Source organism: Lutra lutra, chromosome 11, assembly GCF_902655055.1.
Source record: "Lutra lutra chromosome 11, mLutLut1.2, whole genome shotgun sequence".
NCBI lineage: Eukaryota > Metazoa > Chordata > Mammalia > Carnivora > Mustelidae > Lutra > Lutra lutra.
In genome coordinates, this window is record NC_062288.1 from 26,609,967 (window position 1) to 26,633,100 (window position 23,134).

The 23,134-nt window shown below is 34.7% G+C and overlaps 1 protein-coding gene across 8 annotated transcripts in view; it reads right to left on the bottom strand.

Moving 5' to 3' along the window:
* Nucleotides 1–23,134, bottom strand: part of CACNA2D1 (calcium voltage-gated channel auxiliary subunit alpha2delta 1) — a 506,784-nt gene that overhangs the window by 32,054 nt on the left and 451,596 nt on the right. For 3 of the 8 annotated variants that reach the window (XM_047694237.1, XM_047694234.1, XM_047694241.1), the window contains 9 exons: nt 21,059–21,130; nt 19,554–19,625; nt 16,911–16,972; nt 12,912–12,988; nt 11,621–11,641; nt 10,906–10,966; nt 4,372–4,469; nt 1,467–1,554; nt 340–402 (listed from right to left, as the gene is read on the bottom strand). In XM_047694237.1, coding sequence (XP_047550193.1) covers nt 340–402; nt 1,467–1,554; nt 4,372–4,469; nt 10,906–10,966; nt 11,621–11,641; nt 12,912–12,988; nt 16,911–16,972; nt 19,554–19,625; nt 21,059–21,130 — 614 coding nt within the window. The remainder of the gene's footprint in view (nt 1–339; nt 403–1,466; nt 1,555–4,371; nt 4,470–10,905; nt 10,967–11,620; nt 11,642–12,911; nt 12,989–16,910; nt 16,973–19,553; nt 19,626–21,058; nt 21,131–23,134) is intronic. The other 5 variants (XM_047694238.1, XM_047694235.1, XM_047694239.1 and 2 more) reach the window with 3 other exon arrangements.

Below are 23,134 nucleotides of genomic sequence, written 5' to 3' on the forward strand. Positions count from 1 at the left end.
TCCACAGAACAGTGAAAACAATGAAGTGCTGTGGAAGCACTGTCAATAGACGATGACCATTATGTTCATTTAGGTTAGCTTGTGTCTACAGAGACAAAAAAAAAAAAAAATCTCTTTTAAATTTTGGAATAAATACCCAAAATATCCAAATTATCACTGAATAATCATATAGCATTTTGAAAGAAATATGCATTTTAAAATATTGTTCATAGGTTAAGTGACTCCATTTTAATCTAAGAATCAGTTTCTCTACACAACGGCTTCCTTACACAGCAATGTACATAGCCTAGAGTAGTCTCTTGTAATACACCTATTTCTACAGATGTTATTTGAACTTACTCTTTGGGATAAACTCTGGTAATCCCGCCATCAGTCACAACAAACCGCGCTTTCACTCCCTTGCTAAAACAGAAGACAGAAGAAGGAAATTTTTTAATCCACTTACTCTCCGTAAGATAATAATTTAGGTGTTGATGTAATAATAAATGAGTAACAATAACTAATAAATGAAATAAAATGAATTCCTAAAATAAAGGAAGACAAAGTAAATATATCAATATATGTAAACTATGTTTTTAGAGTGAAACTATCTGGAAAATGGAGGATTCTCAAGGAACACACCACTTAGTAAAGAAGAATACAGCTGCATTTTGAATTAGCAGAGATGACAGCAGGAACAGGAAGCTCTTACACGTAGAGCCCAAGAGTAAACATTAAGGGAAAGCCTATGAAGAATGTGATATTTGGTATCATGAAAACATAAGGCATAAGGTAAGAAGCAACAGGAAGTAAAGTTTCAAGGACCAGCTTCTTGAGACTGGTCAGTTCATCAATGATATTGACACCTATGCCAGAAAGCTTCAACTTTATCCTGCAACCGGAACTGCATTTTAAGAGTAAGGACAGGCAGGGGTGAGTTCTGTGGGGAGTGGAGTTGGAAGCCCTACAGGCAGAAACAGCAGTTGCTATCATTTCTTAGAAATGCGAAATTAGGAACTTGGGTGTGAAGGAGACAGGGCTATGTTGTTAGGAATATTTAGCATTTGGTGACTGACTGGAAATGGAGTAGAGACCGTAAATGAGAACCTTAATCGGATTTCTTACTTCATTGACTGGGTGTATGGTAGTGTTATTAAAAGGTCTATCGAGCGTTCACTGGGAGCCCTGTTCTATCACAAACACTGAAACACTAACGCGCCTATTTAACTTGGTTTGTCACACTGCAGCATATAAGCCGAGAAAGCTAAGTAAGGGCATGTCTTTGTCCTGACACACACCCACAGCTGCAAATATAAGTTGTCAACAAATGGAAGATGTTTTTCTCAGGAAATTGTTATTAATGATAGATGATAAAGTCTAAATTTATGAGACCTATTTTCCAAAAATTTCTTGGGGAAAAACTGAACTGAGATGCTATACACGCACACAAACACACACATATATATTTAATAAGAACAAATACTCACATGTTTTTCTGCTTACTCCAGTAATTCTGGACAAGTTCATTTGTAAAGCCTGCATCCAGCAAAACTCTATTGATCAAATCTGTGTTACCTAACACAGAAAGAGGATAGCCTCAATTACATCCACATAGTTTCTTCATTAGGATACTAATGAAACAAATACATTCTCTATTTGTAAAAGCAACTTAAGAGTGGATACTGTTTCTGTGAATTACAAAATATATCCAATATTAACTTTCCGCATTTTTTAAAATATTGTTCATCTTACCTCCTATTTTTCAGGCTATGGCCAGGATTAATAGAAGAGCCAATTCTAAATGAAAATTACTTTGTAAACTTTAAGAAACATTGAGGAAATAGCCTTCCTCTCTCCTTTTTTTTTTTAAGTTAGTATGGGGATTCCAAACAATCATAATTTAATGGACAATTTTATATATAAATATAAAACTATATAATATGTATAGTTTTCTGTTTGTATGTTTTGGCCAAGGAACGGAATAACTTAACACAGAATCTGCAGGTAATGGTCAAAGACCACAGGCTTCAGGTTGTCATTTCTGGAATAACCAAAGGACATCTTAGCCCAAGTTCACAGTTAATGGAGGGACAGATGGCCACGACCAACAGTCAATTAACAAACATTCTTGAACAAAAACTTCACCTTTTCATTTCTCTTGGATCTTCTGTTTTAAGCCCACAAAACTCTGAATACCTCCAAGTATCCTCTGGAACTTCCCATTTTTTGATAAAATTTCATTTTATTCAGGTAAGGAATAGGGGGTCTTAAGATCTTATTACTACAAGAGGTAGGGAGTAGACTGGAGAACATCTTAGTTGATACTTTTTAATGTATCTTTCACCCAATTTTAAAGGATCAGATGAACCCATATTTTAGACCTCATTTTAGGAACTATTTTTATCATAGCAGAAAATGAATCACTTTGAAAAACAGTCCATTTGAAAAGTGAAAGATATATATGCTGCAAATCCTTTTAGGTCAAAGAAATGAGACCATTATTCTAATTTATAATCTAAATCAGTGTTGCGAGTTATTTCATAATTACATTCATATTTTAATTACACTGTAATTTTAAAATATGTCTTGAAATATATCTGCTGGATACATCAAGAGATTATCAGTATTGAGCTCTACCGTCTTACACACATATAATCTCATTTTTATATTCCAAAATAATGGGGGATATGAAGAAGACAACAGCTTTACAGCAGAAACATTTAGGTAGGAGAATAAATTAAACAGTGAGAACTGTAATTTTTCTGATGGATTAAGTACTTTGATAAAAGCAAAATTAAAATAGCCGGAACCCCTAAAAGAGAAACTATTTAGATTTCAATCACTGATACTTTTAGTTTTATACATTTTTTTTTAATAACTTGAGCTGAAGCATGATTGAGTAAACTACAATATAAAACACTATCAGAGGAAAATACAAATTTTACAACTATGTTTTTAAAGGTTTTATTATTAGGTCATGTACAACCTGGGTGAAGGAGCAGAGGGAGAGGAGAAGCCTAATCCCTGCTGAGCAGGGATCCCACCACTACTCTCTACTTAGGGCTCTGGGTTTTGATCTACCCATGACCAGTTTTCAGAGTAGCTCATTCTAATTCTGGTAGCTAATGTGAGTAGTACTAGGAATTTCCTTCATTTTATGAGATAAATTTAAATTTGAGAGATGGCTTTAGTTCACTTTTTATAACTGAGGATGTGCTTTCTTTAACTCTTCCTGAGGAAAATGATTTAAAAAAAAAAGAAAAACACAGGGGCACCTGGGTGGCTCAGGAGGTTAAGCATCTGAATGTACTTCAGGTCATGATTCCGGGGTCCTGAGATGGAGCCCCATCTGAAGAATGAGCCAGGAGCCTGCTTCTGCCTTTACTTCTGCCTCTTCCTCCTGCTCGTGTTCTCTCTCAAATAAATACATAAAATCTTAAAAAAAAAAAAAAAAAAAAGCACAGGAGGAGAACAAGTGATGATGCAAGGAGGAGGAAGAAAGGACATAAAAGTCAATTACTATTACTTTTTGTTTTTTTTTTCCCCAAGTTATATTTATTAAGGAAATTTTTGCCATGCAGTTGGTTTTCCTCTCATTTACCTATCTCCACTGCATCTTTTCATGGTGGTATTTTTATAGGATATTTTTAGTAAGAAAACAGTTAAGATTTTTAAATGTTTTAAAAGCAAGAATCCATTAATTTCTATTCAAGTTTTATAGTATGACTGACATAAATTTCTCTGAAAGACAAGTGTACTGGTTAAAGAATAATTATTAAAATTCCTATTTACTCCAACTTGTTCCAACTTCATAAAATAGAAGCATCTGTAAATTGATCAGAAAACACTAAGTGATATATTTTAATTTATGCCTTGTTTTTATTCTCATCTTAAAACTGTTTATATAAATTGGAGGATAGAGATACATCAATAAAAACATGTTGTATGTTTTCTTCTATATAGCAAGAACAATGCAATGAAAAGCCTTCAAAACATAGAACACTATATCTGAAACTTATGATGTACTTTAAGTTGGCTAATTGAATTTAAAATAAATAAATGAGAAGAGGCTACAGAGTGCGTGTGTGTATATATATATCTATCATCAAAATTAAGTTCCTTAAATTTGAAAAGAGCCAAGATAAAGATACCCTATTTACATTTAAACATTTGTAGGCATATATCACCTGGCTTTGAAAATGTCATTTTCCTTCATAATGAAATAAAAATTCTTTTGTATATAAAAAGTCAAATTGTTACATTTTACCATTAAAAATTTAAACATAAGTCAAGATGCCAGCATGCCAACACACAAATCTGAAGCAAGAGTTGACCACATTGGATACAGTAATAGTGACACCAAATAATTACTACAAATCTATCTATACTTACAGGATGGGTTGTTTGGAGTTTTTCTATCAATAAACTCATTGAAATTTAAAAGAAATTCAGTGTTGTTATCTGATATTTTAAGGTCATTGCAGTAATCTCTGAAAAAAAAAATAAGACATTAGTTATGAAAACCACTTTTTTTTTTTTTTTAAGTACACAGCCGCCAGAGGAAGTAAAAACACTTTTACTACCTCTGTGACTTTGCAAGCTGTTTAATTTCTTATTTCCATTTCCTCCTCTGTATAATGGAACAAAACTTGACAATAAGAGGTGAGTGGTGTGGATAATATATATTAAGCACCTGCCCTCTGGCAACAGGTGCTCAACAAATGTCACCTTTTGTTGTTCTAAATGCACTATTTTCAATGTATGTTGTATATCTGGAGTTTCCATATAGAAATTAACAGAGAAAATGGGAAATACTAAATATCCAGAATAAACCCATTCCATATTAACATTTTTATGAGAAATTACTGTTTGTTTTTTTAAAATAACCTATCAGGGAAAAAGAAGTGGCACTGATTTACCTATTTGCAAATCTCTAATTCCGGACTTAATTGAATGCAGAGGCATACTTTTTTCTAGCAACAGCAAGATTCTATTTGGGCACATGAAAAAAACGTCTTCTCCTAAAGACATGCAGTTGGAAAAGAAAGAACTATTTTATATGCTTCCCAAGTGTTGTACCTCTTCTTCTTCTTCTTTTTTTTAATAATATACCAAAACTTAATTACTAGTAATTTCTTGGTAGTTAGTTGTAATATGGAATTTGAAGCAATGAACTTTTTGTACTGTTGCATTAAAATTCAGTGCACTATCTTACATTTTAAATCAACCTGATTTTGCAACATCATGAATTGGTCATTGGGAAATCTGCAGATCTGCCAAATGACGACACATTTCACTATAAAATTGAAAAATCACATTCATTATTATCACTAGTCTCACCAGATAACTACGGGGATGCAGTAAATACGAATTCCCCCCAGATTCTTACTTTTGTGTGAAAGCACAGATTTTGTCATGAGCAACAAACACTGTTATTTTCTTCAAAGCAGAAGCCTTACTTGGTTATTGAGAAAATGTTCATTGAATACCTAAGTCATTCTGTCAAGTAAAATTCTATTTCCTGAAAAAAGTGCAAGGAGCACCTATTTTAGCTCTGAATTCAGTCACACAAGTGCCTGCCTTTGAGATAGCCAAGTTACTCTGGTATGCAGCAGAACTCCCATTTCCTTCCCACTGAATAGTAAAAGACATGTACTCAAGGGTAAAGTTTCAATAAAACGAATAATTTTTACTGATTCCATCAAAGCTATTTTAAAGTGAGACTGGCTTTTCTCCCAGCAAGGAAGATTACAATGGCTACCAGGACCCTTTAGTGTCACTGCCTGGGTTCCTGCTAAGGTATCAGCTCCTCATGGTCTTTCTCCTGTCCTGGCAAATGTCGATGTGAAGAAAAGACAAACATCACCGCTGTTTTAGGACCTGGTCAGTTCTCTGAAAGGGCCTCTGGAACCCACAGGGTTTTGAGACCCCCTACTTTGAGAACTGCTATCCTAAGTATTTTGGAAATTGAAAACAAATAGAAAAGAACATAAATGTAAGGTTGTCATTATACTAACTAGGTTAATGCAACATATGGGATAATCAAATATTGAGGACAGAAGTGCAATTGTGTAGTGAACATTTTCAGAGGCAAGACCATCACCTAAATAGAAAGCCTCAGAGAGCAGAAAGAGAATGTCAGAACTTCTTCCAAAACAAACTTAAAACACACACACACACACACACACAAAACACAAAACCACAAAACTTCTCAGTTCGTAGAAATTTTTGTTTTGAGACAGGGTGGAGAAAGTTTGCATGATTGACAGAGCTAAAATGGACTACCTCCCACAATCAGCTTTAATTACAGGCTATCACATACTATTCCTTTCCCATTCTAACCCATCTTTGAAATGCCTTTTTCATTTCTGAAAAATAGCCAAATTATTCCATTTCTTAGTCACTTAGACCTTTCATCCCTCTGCATAACTTTTAACAGTAAAAACAATGCTCTATACATTTATATTTTACTCAGAGGCACTGGATGTTTTTCCAAGATCGATTAGCCTTTGATAATCAATATACATACTTAGATCTTGAAATAGCAAGGAAGTTTCCTAATCTGTGAAATGGGATAATACTAACTTACTACAGAGTTCTCTGGAGCAGTAAAAATAATCATTCCTGTAAAAGGTTCAACAGGTTGAGGTGAACGTCACTGTCCCACAAGCTGTAACATTTCCCTTCTCTAGTATTTACTTCTTCTCTAAACACATAGGTAAATTCTACTTTTCCAGTCATACCACAGAAATGGTTCATATGTTAATCCTTGCTGAACTCAACAGTCATTGCTTATAAATTGGGAACTGGAATTCAGAGCTACATTTATCCTCTCTGTGAGCACTGGGACTTCTGCCATATTTTCCACACTGTCTAACAGTATGGCTCAGAAAGCCAGTCTGCCTGGTCTGCTATTCAATAACTGGGAGAGATGGGTGAAGAAGTTGCCTAGAGAAAAACAGATCGGAGATGGAAGGAGAGTCTTATCAATATATCACATCTAATTTCAACACTCTTACACCATGTAATGAATCAATATGTTAATATTCTATGGGATCTTGTTCTGCCTTTAATATTCTTTCTAGCTAAAACTGGTTTTAGCAGTTTTAAGATGCTCAGTTATATTGGAAAACGTGTTAAGATTGCAAGTATTTTAATAATCAGTTTTAAAATATTCTTTACATCTTTATAGATTCTACAAACACTGTATATATTTAGTCAGCACCTACTGTGTGCCAGGCAATGAGTGGGATGGATGCTGGGTACTGAATGGTGAGTCAATTAGATTGAGTTGTTGCTTTACTGGGGAAAGTAAATGACGTAAAATGGACCAGTGCTCTAGTAAGGGAAATACAGTATTCAATGAAACAGTCAGCAAGGATGTCTAATCCAGTGAAAATGGTAAGGAAATTCCTAGATCGAGGAGCTTTGAAGTTGGGGTTTGGGAAGGGGTGGGTGGGCTGCCTGAGTGCGGACCAAAATAGAAAATTAGTGGATCCAGAGTTAAGAGGGGGGGGGGGGAAGCACACATAGGAACCAAGAGAAGTTTAATGTGTTTGGAATTTAGAGCAGAGGTTGGCAAACTTTTTGTTTAAGGGCCAGATAATAAATGATTCAGACTCAAGGGGCTATAAGGTCTATGCCACAACTCATCAACTCTGCCTTTGTAGTGAAAGCTGCCACAGACAATACAGCACCAAACCAGTATGGCTGTATTCTAACAAAACTTTGTATAAAACAGGAGGCTGCAGGTTATAATTTGCTGGCCCCGAATTTAGAGTGTAAGGACCACACTGTAAACTGGGACCCAGTAACAGAGTAGCTGAAAGCTACGATATAAGGTACAGAGAGTCACAAGACACTGTTGAGCTATTGGTTCACATTTAGTAGATGAGAAACATAATTTTATTCACATTCTAGAAACTCTCTCCAGTTACAGAAATGAGACCAGACTGGGAAGTAAAGAGGGCTTTGGGGAGGTAGGGACGTCAAGTAGGAGGCAGCTGTGGTAGCTTAGGTCTGAGAAAGCACTGATCTGGATGAGAAGAAAGTTAGCAGAGTTTTGCAGAAACACTTGATATTCATACAATAAATTCTGTTTGGCAAGACTTGGTGATGGAGTAAAAGATATAAAGGAAAGGGAGCAAAGACAAATGCTTAGGAGACGCTGAGCTGAATCACACCAAAGAGATATTCCTGTTAGTTTTCCATAAACATGAATGTCTCCCACTGAAATACGTATGTAGACATAAAGTCTGGAAACATATTGCTTGATCCTATATTATAATGTAATCTCAATAAATGGCATGCCTCCTTTGTCTCTAGACATTATGGCCATTTTGTGGATTTTGAAGGCATTGCCTCAAACTATCAACATCAAAGAGATGGGTGGTGTGTCTGTAGACACAGAATAACAAGAGGGCCTAAGCTAGCACCCTCAGGAAAGAGACTCTGCAGCCCAGGGAGGGAGGAAGAAGAGCCAAATAGGGTGTCACAGGCAAGAGGAGGCAAAGAATACCCCAGGATTCAACAGTATCAGACAATGACGGAAATTCAAGTAGGAGAAGCTGCTAAAGGACAAAGTCACTCATGAAGCCAAAAATACGCTTTGTTAGCAGAGTTTTGTCAAAAAGTATTCCCTCCCAAAATTGGTCTGAGTTACTCTTTAATTTTGTGAGCTGTCTTTGGGTTCTTACAGGAATTTCTTTAAGAAGTATAAAATGTGAGAAATTATTGATATACCATTCTAAATCTTTTCAATAGTTTAGCCTAGGTTAATAGAATTATATTAATTTGATATTATTATAGGTGTTTGCTACAGAGTGCAAATTAAGAACCAAGGAACAAAGGGAAACAAAGCTGGAGGCATCATAGTTCTGAACTCCAAGTTACATTACAAGGCTGTAGTAATCAAAACAGTCTGGTACTGGCACAAACAGACACAGAGATCGACTGAACAGAACAGAAAACCCAGAAATGAACCCATGACTATATGGTCCATTAATCTTTGACAGAGCAGGAAATAATATCCAATGGGAAAAAGTCTCTTCAACAAATGGTGCTGGAAAACTGGTCAGCAATGTGCAAAAGAAAGAAACTGGACCACTTGCTTACACTAGACTCAACAATAAATTCAAAACAGATGAAAGACCTAAATGGGAGACTTGAAACCATGTCTCCTGAGGGAAACGAAAGCAAAAATAAGCTATCTGGACTTCATCAAAATAAAAAGCTTAGTTTTTATCTAAGAAAAGAAGCACTCACCGAAACTAATACGCAACCTATGGAATGGGAGAAGATATTTGCAAATGACCTATCTGGTAAAGGGATGGAATCAAAAATATACAAGGAACTTATAAAATGCAACACCCCAAGACAAATAACCCAATTTAAAAATGGTCAGAAGACATGAGTGACATTTTTCCAAAGAAGACACACAGATGGCCAACAGACGCGTGGAAAGATGCTCAAAATCACTTATCAGAGAAATGCAAATCGAAACTACAATGATGTTTCACTTCACACCAGTGTGAATGCTACAATCAACAACACAAACAACAGGTGTTGGCAAGGATGTGGAGAAAGCGGAACCCTCTTGCACTGCTGGTGAGAATGCAAACCGGTGCAGCCCCTCTGGACAACAATAAAGGGGGTTCCCGAAAAACTTAAAAATAGAGCTATCTTACAAAATACCTCACTACTAAGTATTCACCCATAAAAATAGAGCTATCTTACAAAATACCTCACTACTAAGTATTTACCCAAAGAATAAAAAAATACTAATTCAAAGAGATACGCCCCCTGATGTTTTATACAGCATGATCTACAATAGCCAAATTATGAGAACAACGCAAGCATCACCCACTGACTGATGAATGGCTAAAGCAGCTGTGGTATATACACACGATAGAATATTACTCAACCATAACGAAGAATGAAATCTTGCCATTTGCAACAACATGGATGGAGCTAGACAGAAGCATTATGCTAAGCAAAATAAGCCTAATACTGTATAATTTTACTCAGATGCGGCATTTAAGAAACAAAGGGGAAAGAAAAGAATGAGAGAGGCAAACCAAGAAACAGAGTCTTAACTATCGAGAAGAAAATTATGGTTACCAGAGGGGAGGTGGATGCGGGGATGGGTGAAATAGGCGATGGGGATTAAGGAGGGCACTTGTGATGAGCACCAGGTATTATATGGAAGTGGTCAATGACTATATTGTATACCTGAACCTAATATTACACAGTATGTTAACTAACATCAAATAAAAACCTATAAAAAATAAAAGAACAAAGAAAAAAATAAAAGAACACTTGAATTATTGAGTATCAAATAATTACATGAAAATAGAGGTAGGGAGAAAGATGTATATTAGTGTTAGAGAAGGGGGATTATATGAGAAATAAAATTAGGGAAGAGGAAAAAAGAATATTAAAAAGTATGTGAGAAAATGTCACTATATTAAAATGCTTTTGCAGAGCATTATTAGAACACTCAAAATAAAGCAATTATGATGTTCAGATATTCTAACCTTATGTCTATACACACATATATATCTGTAGATATCTCAGTATATCCCCCGTGTGTATGTGTATATTATACACACATACATACAGAGTATGTTTGTGTCTGTGTACGCACAAAGGCACATACCCAGTTCTTCACTATCGATGGATACCACTGTTATTTCCAATAAGAGCAAAGTCTACCTCTGTCTTATTCACTGATATGTCCCTAGAGTCAGAACATTGCTTAGCCTAGGATGTTGCTTACTGAATCAATGAACGAATAGAATATAGTTTCAGTTTTAAAGTTATTGCTCCCTTTGGTTCCATAATTCGGCACAGGATTAACTCAGAACTGTGACTGAAGGCTTACTTATCCATACAAGTTATAAAAAAATGAAACAAAACAAAACCAACCTTGGTGCTATGAATGTGTAGCCAGATTCTTCAAAATTATCCGGCTTCAGTGTTTCAGAATCTGCAAAGATAAAGTTACAGGATTAGATAAGCCATGCAGTGTACACATGTACACATCTTGGGTTTCTACGACGATATGAAGGCATTAGAATGATAACCTACTAAGAAAAAACTAAAAAGAGTACTTTATCCTAAAAGGTCCTTAATACTGCATAATCTAATTATAAAATCCATTTTAACTTCATAACAAAAATTAGACCAGGTATATAAGAAAAATGCTGTCTTAGAAGTTTTCCATTTACTAAACATACCATAACCATGGTATCTTTTATATCAATGTTACATCAGAGTTATTTCATTTAAAACCTCAACATAAAATTTTTATCAATATTATGGTAAAGAAAATTATTTCAATAAACTCATCAATGCCTTTAGTTAATTAGTAACATTCTTTGTATTAGGTATGAATTAGTAGGTGGAAGGCTAAAAACACACAAGTATTTAAGCCTCAAAAAAACCCTAAATGTGAAATACATTGCATATGAAAACACAAGCATATTCTTTCCACCATTTCTGCTGCTAAGGTTTGAGTGATCATGGAGGAAAATCTAGCAGATGAGAAGCACAGAGGATAATATCCAATAGGAATGGAAATATCAGTGGAAATGTCAAGTGTACTAAACAGAAAGAAATTGAGCAACAAGAAAATACTTGCCCTTCATTTTGCTCTTTTTGGCTGTGAAAATCCATCAGAAAGAGAAAGCAGGGAAACAAAAAAAAAAGAGGGTAAAGCAAAGGGGGTCACAAACAATATTTTATTCAATGACTTTCTTGAATAAAAATATTGTGCATAGATCAAAGGTATATTTATGTACAGCTGAAGTCTGGAAAAAAAAAGACATCTCTTTGAAGACTGGAAGGTATGTCCTGTCAGTTACTACTAGAGCTCCCTCTCTGTACTGTGGCGATTTCAAGGGTCTATTTTGCAAAGTGTTTAATGCAGGTGCAATGGCGACGATGTTAGCCTATATTCAGAAGCATTAACCAACCCTCAAAGACCAACTAGTCATCCCCTCATTTATCAAGTGAAGAACCAGCTCATGCAAAGTTGCTGGTTGTTAAAAAGACCATCATATCTATCAAGTCAAAGTGTAAATATAAGATCCTAAATTTAGCACAGTAGGAACAAGGATTGCGGAGAGAAAAAAGAACCAACAGGAGAATAAAAGAAATTACAGTTTACTTAAAGTCAGATGTAAAAGGTATAAAAGGTATATACACACATTTTTTTTTTTACTGTATCATAACAAAAAATTTAGGTTGTTAGTAATAGCTGATATACAAAGGATATGATGGTCATTTTACTTTACTAAGTCTAGTCACCAAAAACAAAGATTACTAATGACTTAAAATATGCACTAATGTTAGTAATTACTCCACATTCTAAATGATGCTTTTAAAAAATAATCCATGAGTTATTGAAGACATTATTCATTTGGATTATGAGAAGGAAGTTAATTGCCAAACCAAAGCCAAAGACCAATGTAATTTAACTTATTCAAACAAAATAGAAGATGTGGAGCACAATATTATTCTAGCCAAATGCAAAAAAAAAAAAAAAAGAAAGAAAAAAGAAAGAAAAAGAAAAGTTAAAGCCTTATTAGCACAGTGCCATGAGTAGAGACCATGTGAAACATTTTGCACCAGCTAGCAGACCCTTAAAATGACAGCAACAGAGAACACAGCACTGCAATGATTCTATGAGCACAAAGCGAGGCAGGGTAGGGTGGTGGGGATGCCAGTGAGACCGGGTACCTGCTCATATTCTATCCACGTAGAATATTTCTTGTTCCTTGCATGTTTGGAATGGGTTAGAATCATTGCTGTAGATTTGGTAGTAACACCTACTAAAATATATAGGCCTTGGGCATTCTAAAATCTAGACAAATTTATACATCTGATGCTAAGAGGTAAATAGACTCTGGGGTCACTTTCACAGTACTTACATCTGGCCTGAGTTATTGTCTCTTCTATTTTGGCTTTTATATAGTAAAAACTGTAGGTTGGTAATACCAAGGCCAAACTGCAATAGAAACAAGAGAAGCATAAACACAAACAAACAACTTAAAAAAAAAAAAAAAAGACACATCCAGTTAATGGAAAATCCAAAGATCTTCCTCATGGGAAAGAAGAGACATATTACTATGACAGGAAAATGCATTCAGCGAATAGAGTACTTTATTCAGTCTTGCGATCCAGAGTCCTCCAGTTCTCTATGTTGTAGGGAATCAGAAGAGACACAAGGAAAATAAGCTACTAAAGGTGCCCGCAAATTAGCTGAGAAAGAAATGTCATATGTACTGTATTTCCAGGAACGTGTACGGAAACACTTGGAGTGTTGAAAAAGATGGAGAATATACGGTCAGGTTTAAAGAAAATAAATACTATACTAATTGGATACCCCTCTTTCATGAATTATAAACCATGTTCGAGTGCTCTGCGGCAAATGTACGCTATTTAAAAATTACAAATGTTAAGTATTATCATTTCTACAACACGATGCATAAAATCATCTGAAAAATACCCCTTTGAGGGTTAAAGACCTCCCACATTAAGACTATAGTCTTGAGGCAAATTCCCTAATGTTTGCTGGTAAGAAAATTCAGATCCCCTTACAGCACTAAGAAAGACTGCCTGCTCACCCTATTGGTTCTTATAGCATATAAGACCTTGGTATATTTTATTATTACGCAGTTTGAAATAACACAACTGCTTGCATGTAATTCTTCTACCCTTGAAAGGGCTAATGTATTTGTGTAGGACATAACTACTATTCCCTATCTCCATTTACACTTGCAAATGACTTTCACTATGCTTTAATACTGAAGGAGAATTACAAACTAATGGTACAAAAAATGAGGGCGGAAGAAGATTCCCAGGGAACTAAGTATTTTCAAAAAGCAACTCTTGATTAACATAACCAAACAAGTCACTCGGCACTCATTTTTAATATTTGCTCTCAAGTTTCACAATGCACAAGCAAAGGTGTGTGTTTCTAGGCTTCTGAGTATTTCTGCCTGTTTGCAGATCTTTTAAATCATTCAAGTTTCATGTTTTCCAGGCTTTTGAGAAGAATGCCCAAACTGTAATCTCACTATCTACTTCTTTTTTTTAATTGGAAAACACATAACAGGGAAAAAAAATAAAACTTCAGGTTTTCCTTCTTACAACTGTATATGATAGAAATTCACTCTACAAAGAGGGGGAAAAAAGGTTTATTTCCTACGATTTAATTATGCAGTCAAGATAACAAAATGAGTGGATGCTTGTTACCTCCAATTCCCACATCTTTCTCCTTCATTAAGTAATTCATAGACTGTCCTTATGGGAAAAGGTCAGAGAAATAAAATGTTATGTAGATTTAATGAAAATCTCTCCATTCTTTTTATAGGTAACTTCCTTTAAGTGGAGGCAGAGATTAAAATTAAAATAAGCAGTGCAATTAGTCTGAAAGCAAGATGACCTTTCATGATTCACTTGCCGTTTATAAAATGTAGAGTAGAATTACTGAGCATTTGAAGATTGTCTCCTACAAATTCCTCTCAAGGGAAATTAGGACATTTTTACTGCTCCATCAGCATTTATCGCTAAGAGAAACTTCTAATTAAAACCGATAACGTTATATCATGTGGCTGCCCCAGCGTCACTCTCTAAGCTTGGGTTACATCTCATGTACCATAAAAACAGTGTTGGAACTCATGAGGAACACAACAGAAGTTTTAAAACTGACATATCAAATATATATTTTATTGGCCTGCCCGTCTCAGGCTGTTATTAAAAGCTATACTTCATTTTATAGAAAAATAGAGTCACAGTTAATTTACTTGCATCTCTAGGCAATGGTTCTTTCTTCAACATCTAGCAGGTAAGATCTTTACCAACATTCTGCATCGACGATGTTGTCATAGGGCAGTGTTTGCTGTCTCTGCCCATATAAAACCAGCGGACCAAGGCTGTTTTATTTTCTCCTAAGGACTAAAGCCTAATAAAGCCAGCAGCCACCAGGTGAATGTGAGAGCCCATGCAATGTTTTTGTGACTCACATACACATGGTTACCTTAGTTAAATGGAATGTAACATCCTATTTAACTCAATCATGTTTCTATAAAATCAAATTCTCCGTGAAAAAAAGAGCAGTCTGTAAAAATAATTAATTACTATAATTCAACTGTGATAACTGAATTACATCAAGGCTTATAAAGACAAAAATCACTAAATGAAATTTGGAACTTCATTCATTAAGTCAAATCATGCCATTTCCTTTTCTTCTCCAACAGAGATGTTCTATTTTGCTCTACACTGTTACTTGTGCACTTATTTGTACACCGATTCAGGGAAGTACTTTTAATGAAAACAGACCGAATCTGGCCCTAAGTGGTACATCTGGGTAGGGAATGTGTGAGGAAAACATGCCAAAGTGGAAAAGTTGGGACCGTTCAGAGAGCAGCGACTGTATGGGGAGGACAGGGAGAGACACAACATGCACACGGGCTGGGAGAGAAATGTGAGATGAGAAAATCAGACTTGGAAGTCCCAATTTAACCTGGAGGAAAATGGAAACAAAACAAGGAATGACATACTCGGAATTGGGGTATTAATCTGGCCACAATCAGTCCCATCACTGTGTGTGAGGGGAAGAGGTCGAATGTAGGGGACATTTGTGAAACTTTTACGAACACATTTAAAGCAAGGTATAATGACAATTTTAAAGAATTATGACTGCCATTATTGTTGACTCATTGTCAAGGTTAAAGGGATCCAGTTTTTTCTACTTTAGAATTTGTTCATCTAAGAAAAAAGGCAGGGAACACTTTCCCACACAGTAAAGAGGAGATAAACTGAGAGTCCAAGTACTAAAAAACTCATCGATGTCCATGCTGTTTCAGTGTGGGCCATGGACCTGGCCCATCTGCAAACTCTCTATTACCAACTCAGAATGAGTTGAATAGAGAAATTGGAGAGCCAGCATTTACAAAAATTTTCAATAATGTGGCAGACTAATTCTAGATCTGGGAAATCTAATAATAAAAATTTTAAGCTTGCATTTTGAAATCTTTTTTAAAGGTGATTTAGGAAATAAATTTTGTTTTGTTTCAAGAAAGTGTGGGTATGTCAAAAATAGCATGAGAAATAGTGATCTACATGAATGAATAATTAACAGCGAGCCAGAAAGTGAAATCCTACAGGAATGCAAAGAAAATGACTTAGATTTAGAGATGGGGATTTCAGAGAAGAGGAAGAGCTAATGAGTAACAAGAAGGAAATATTCCTATCAACCTCAGTGTTATGAGCATGAGGGATAGGACCACAGGGAAAGCTATGACCTCAGAGAAGAGTTAGACCAAGAAAGCAAAGGAAATGCTCAATGAGTGAAGCAGAGAGAAATTTCAAGGCACTATAGGGTATTAGTCTGTCCAGCTTTCCAAGGCCCTGTCCATGGGAGTGCTCAGGATATCACGGACTTGCCACGCATGGAGGAAAATTGTATCGGTTGAGCATTTTATATCAGATCATATTATGATGTGACAAGTTTTAAGTTAATTTGCTACCTAAATGTAAGCAATGCAAACTAACTGACAATTTAAATGAGGAAATCAGTGGAAGCAGTAACTACAAACTAAGTATTAGGGGGTTTTGTCGACATTAATTATTGCTAACATAGATATGCAAAATGATCAAATGGATTTATATCACGCAGGTTTTCATTTCTAAATTTTATAATCCTAGCTTTTTTCCATCTTTTCCATTTTGAAAATCAGAGCTATAATTTTAATACATTTTTACACTGGAAATAATAACTTTTCTGTTTTAATTATAATGAAAATAGTTTCTAAAAATGCAAGGACTTAATATTTATTTACTGCAAAAATTGCTACTAGAAATAGGTGAAAGACACTCAACAGAAAACTCTTGTATACAATGCATATGTAAATCTAATTAGTTACCTGTAATCTGTGCCATTCACAGGAGTCCATGTGTATGTCCTGTTTCCTTTGTCAATGTACCTCTACAACAAAAGTTTTGATATGGTTGTTACCGCATTATAAAACCTACGTGAACTTATATGAAAAGCAGAACACTAAAATTTATTTATAAATTCTGTGGTCATTCAATACCCTCCCTCACAAATGATCTATTCTACATTTATTAACTGTTACGGGTGTGTGTGTGCGCGTGCGTGTGTGCGTGTGTGTGTGCATATGCATGCGAGTAAAGCAAAATTTTAGGACAAAAATAAATACCTGCACATGACTTTTAAAGATTTCCAAGTGCAAAATCTTAGTAATTCATGTTGAATTATTAACTTCAAACCTTTGAAAACATTTTCTAAAAAACAAATTTTAAATTATTAAAATAGGACCAGGATATATTAGATAAGCCTCAGATATTTTCATACTAGAGTGTGTTTGTGAGAAATTGGTAATCTCAGGAAGTTAACGCACTGTTTCTAGATCCAAACATATGGTTAGCGTATTACTGTTCTTATTAAGCCATTGTTATAGTATTTATCATAAGAAACTAATTACTTTGTACCAGTGAGGGTCAGAAAAACAACTATATCCACCAGAGCTCAACACCTTGATGGATACAGAATTCTTCATATGTCGCTACCGAATACTAGTAAAGAAATTATCATTCTTTCTTTCATTAGGTATGGTGATGGCATATATACATTTTCATATTTTTCTAGTTCTCTCCAGCTTTATCATCCTCATAGAACAACAATCTTCACTGATATGTTACTTCGTTTTAGGCAATACACTAAGCACTTTACAATCACTGTCTAATTTAATCAACCCCTGGACAAAATACTATTCTGTTCTACAATTTATTAATGAAATAAAAATATGTAAATCTTCCAAAAAATCTAAATTGACAGGATGAAGGAAATGTATGATGCCAAATTCATTTTAAAGCAATCATACATGTTGCTTTATTCATCAAATATTCCTCTGGTTTACGTGTGTGGAGGATGGAGGGAGGGAGAACAGGAACTGATGAGGAGGTTTTTGGACTAGTGAGATTCTTAAAAATAAATAAATAAATAAATAATGTTCATGTATTTCATACCACTCATAAAAAAAATGTCAAAGGGCGCCTGGGTGGCTCAGTGGGTTAAAGCCTCTGCCTTCAGCTCAGGTCATGATCCCAGGGTCTTGGGATCGAGCCCCGCATCGGGCTCTCTGCTTAGAAGGGAGCCTGCTTCCTCCTATCTCTCTCTCTGCCTGCCTCTCTGCCTACTTGTGATCTCTGTCTGCCAAATAAATAAAAGATAAATAAAATCTTTAAAAAAAAATGTCAAATTAGTGATGTTCAGCAAGTTAAAAACAGTATATCAGATTAAAAAAGTAAACATACAAGATAATATTTTCTTTCAATATTATTAATAAGAAAAGTCTGAAAGTGGTTAGATGGTTAATAAGAAAAGTCTACATATTGGTTAGAGGAATTTATGGTAAACTAAAGGAGGAAAACATCAATGTGACTTAATATAAACAAAATTAATTTATAAGTTGAGGAAAGAATGTGCAGGGCAAAGAGTTCTTGGCAGAACAACATGGAAAAGTCAGCAGAACTGCTTAATGCTTTACATCTTTCCTCAAAGAGAGGATGGGTAAAGAACATGGCTACAGTCTAAGGAAAGAGAACTGAAGTTTCAACAATGACTGAAATTGATATATACCTCCTCCTGTCTTCTGGTAATGGGGACTCCTAATGATATTAAGTGAGAAAAGCCAAGTGCTAATGGAGGATCCTATTTGGATCCTAGCTCCCATCTTAGAGAAAGATCTGCTGAGGAAGTCAAAAGAAATGTTTACATTTAAAATGATGGCACTGTGAGGGAAAGGATAGAAGTTAAACAAAAACACTTAAATTTCCAGGCTCCAAAGCCTCTGGATTCTGTGTATTTTTCAAATATTCAAATATATTAATGTCTGTGTATTTACTCCACATACGACTGATAATGGATAGACACACTGCTCTTGTACAGTTCTTCTACATCAATGTAAAACAATATGTGTATTACATATCTGTTCCAGTAATTTACGGGTATAGTTGTGCTACCCCTTGATTTAATTTCAGATTTAAATGCAAAGAATTATAAAGTGCATAAATAGTGAAGGAAGATAAGCCAAACAAAAGTAGACAAATAACAACAACAACAAAAATAATATATGAAACTCAACAAGTAGAACATGTGCATGCACAGATCACTTAATGCATACAGTTTTAAATATTAACTTCAATTTTGCATATGACTGAAATGCCCTAAGAGAAGATGGCACAACCTTAAATTGGGTGCTCTGTTTTCTATGATGATAAAAAATGAGACCTAAAATATAATTTTCAAGAACATAGTGTTGATAAAATGTAAAACAACATCAAGAAACATAAAGCAAAATGTTTAACAAATATTAAAGAGTTTAAAATATATTTAAAATATCCTTCAGCAAAGAAAGTCTTAAAAACATGTATTTACTTGAGACATCTGTTTTATAAATACTGCTTTAACAGGAAGGACAAACTACCAATATCATTATTGATCTATACATTTTACTTAAGAGTAAGCCTGACTCAATTCTTACCTCATCTTGAGATTTAACCAGAGTTCTAAATGTTTTTTCTCCACTCTCTCCATCGATCATTTTATTTCGAATCTACAGGAAGAGGAAATAATCGCTTTGTTGCAAGTATTCAGTTGATTACCAAAGTGTGATTATTAAAGTACTGGTTTCTTAAGCTTTATACCTTGTTTTAGAAGAGACTGAATAAAAATAGTAGGGTGGTTATACTAGTAGTGGTAGTTGTCTTTGGGCATATTCTTTTTAAAAGTTATCCCATTATAGTCATAATAATAGAGGCATCCTTAATTAAGTATCCTCATCATTAATTTTTTTAAATTTTTTATTTCTTTTCAGCATAACAGTATTCATTGTTTTTGCACCACACCCGGTGCTCCATGCAATCAGTGCCCTCTCTAATACCCACCACCTGGTTCCCCCAACCTCCCACCTCCCGCCCCTTCAAAACCCTCAGATTGTTTTTCAGAGTCTCATCATTAATTTTTTAAATGTTAATGAAAGAATGGGCAATTACTTTATGGGACTGACAGAGGGGAAACGGAGCCGTAACAGGTTAGATAGTATTATTACCGTCACCCCATGGCATGAGGGTCCAAAGACCACACTCTGCAACATTACATGATCCTGCTCTCTCATTTTGAAATAATTTATAACAAACATTCATTAAACACCTAAGACATCCCAGCACTAGCCTTGGCCTGGGGTAGTAATAATAATTAAATTCTGTTGTTCTACAATGAGAGAGTCAATGTGGAAAATGCCGTAAAGCAAGTGCATATTAAGACACTCTCTGACAAATTCTAGAAGAAATCTTTGCTCTGAAGCGCAAGAGCCTGGTTCAAATGCCAGTCCTGCTACTTCCTGGCTGAGTAGCTGGATACAGGCTTTTTAACCCTCTGGACTTAAAACATACCATCAGTATGACAAATAATGATCATATAATGACAGTACTTACTTCAAAGGCTCTTGAGAATCTATGACTGACCCATATTATGTACTTAATAAATATTGTTATTTTTAATTATTATCCTCATTATTATAGAAGATCCTCTCAGAGGAAATGACATGCAATTTTGGTTTTGAAATAAAATAGAAATTTCTGGGTCAAGGGTACTAAGACAAACATGGCAGGTTTTCTCCTCAGGTTGCTTTTTGGGTGGTTAGATGCCCTCCAACTTTTCTTCCAACTCTACAGCAATGTCCTCAATCTCTATGTTGTGTACTGAAATTTACAAGTTACATTTGTACTGAAATACTGAAACATCTCTACACATGGAATGAGAAAGGAACAAACTAATGTCACACCTAAATTAAAATATTGATTCCTTTCCATATGACCGTTTGGATGAGAGAACCCAGGATCTAGATATTTTAAAGACAAAGAACATTCATCACTGTGTACGTAGTACCTAGGAGAGAAGCTAATACACTGAAGCTGTTCAACGGGTACTGTGGGACTGATGAGCCTTGGCATCGGGCCCGAGAACACTACTCAGGCGTTCACTCACCTCCACCTTAATGTCATTCTCTAATTCTGCATCAAGGAAATCCAAAGTTACTGGCTCCTGAGATTTGGGGTTCTACACAGAAAATAATAATAATTAAGCATATACAACCTTATAAAAAGATGTTATATATAAATAATTTAGTGTATATTCAAATGTGAAAATAATTCCATAGATGTTACTTACCTAAGGTATATTAAATAGCTACATAAACATATACGGTTTCCTATACATATATTTTAAAGTAACAATAAGTAGGCTAGGGATTTGAGCTTTAGGTGCAGCAGGAAAATTTTAATTTGCCACCAACCAAAGACAGTTTCATTTTGAGTGCTGTGTTAGATACTGCATTTGTAATTACAAGTTCTGTGAGAACTGGACAGTTGAAGGTCTACTCACAACTTTCTTTCCTTTAATTAGGATTGGAAAGGAGCAAAATAAACCCATCTGGATAACATATTTGGCAGTTAGACCGGGCAACATAAGAGTAATTCACACTCTTTATATTCTATAAAAAGAAATAATATGAGGGAAAAATCTTTTAAAAACTACATTTGAATTTGCTATGTGAAACTAACTCTTCTAAGCATATTCTTAAGAAGCATTAAAAAAATCCAAGTTTACTTCATATATTGGAATCTCAGAAATGTGACATATTTTAGCAAGTCAAATAAACCTTATAAGATAAAATTTGTGGTCAAGTCACAAGCACTTGAATAAAGATAAGCTATTGTAATTAAAATCTAACTAAAATAACAACCCTTGGGTTCACTAAATACGGTCTCCTGCTTTATATCTCCTACTGCTTCTTCTTGCTGGTGTGCAATAATAAGGACAATTAACTGGGGAACAAGGCAGACTCTTTATTTACATAAATATATCAAATAAAACTGTTAGCCTGGCAAATTCACCTCAGATGACGTTTAAAAAACTTTCTCAATCATAAAATGAACTTATTCAATTATTTGATAAACAAAAATACACTGAGGCTCTTATAACACCGCTAAGTAATAGAACATGCCGTAAAAGAATATCAAAGTTTATTACAATAATACAGTCCTAACAGGCGTCCACAGTTTTACAACTACTTAATTTTAGAAACTGGGTTTTTAATGTTTACTAAAATAAATACCACCACAATGTGGTATTTAATGAGATAGAAGTAAAAAATACAAATTACTCTGTATTAGCGCAAGGTCACTGGAATTTTAATGATCTCAGCATCACGGGCTCTTCCAAAACATGTTCAGATTATCATTATTTTTTTAAAAATTTTTAATTTTCTTAAACCACCAAATGAACCAGAGTATCACTATTTTAAACAGTTTTAGGAAGACTATAATAGTCTTAAAACAATAATAGTAATTAAAAATGTGTTAAAACTAAACACTTATTTCAAACGCTGAATGACATTATATATGGCACATGTTTATTTTATAATTGAGAAAAAAAATGCCTTCCTTCAAGGAATAACTCTATTTAAATAATCAAAGTTTATGATTCCCATGTTTTGGTGAATGGGTACTCTTAAAGGCAAATGAAAAAACAATCTCAACTGTGTCTGGCACTTTTATTAAAAAAATATTCACTGCTCATGAGCTTGATATCTGGAGTCAGAGGGTCTAGAATACTGAAAAGGAGTATTAGATTGTTTAATAGGGTGATAATACTGACCACTGTTTGGACAACAACATATTGCCTCAGAAGAAATACTCATTGAAAATGTAGCATATTTCATAAGGAGAAAATAAAAATCAATACCAAAAGTAATTATAATTCTTTACTTAAAATACCAAACCAAGGAAGTCACTAGCAAAAGGATACTCTAAAGTGGACAATATTATTCAGAATTGCTTCTTTAAAGTCCCCTGAATTAAATCATCTTCACACAACACCATAACAGCATTAAAAATTTAACACACTCACTGCAAAACAAAGTCAAGATAATCAAAATGATAAAATATAAACATAAATGAGAATATTATCTTACATGCAATGGATAATGCATAGCATGACCAGACCCAAACAGCATGCATGGAGGAGGCATTATCAGGAAGAATTGGCAATATGAAGATCATG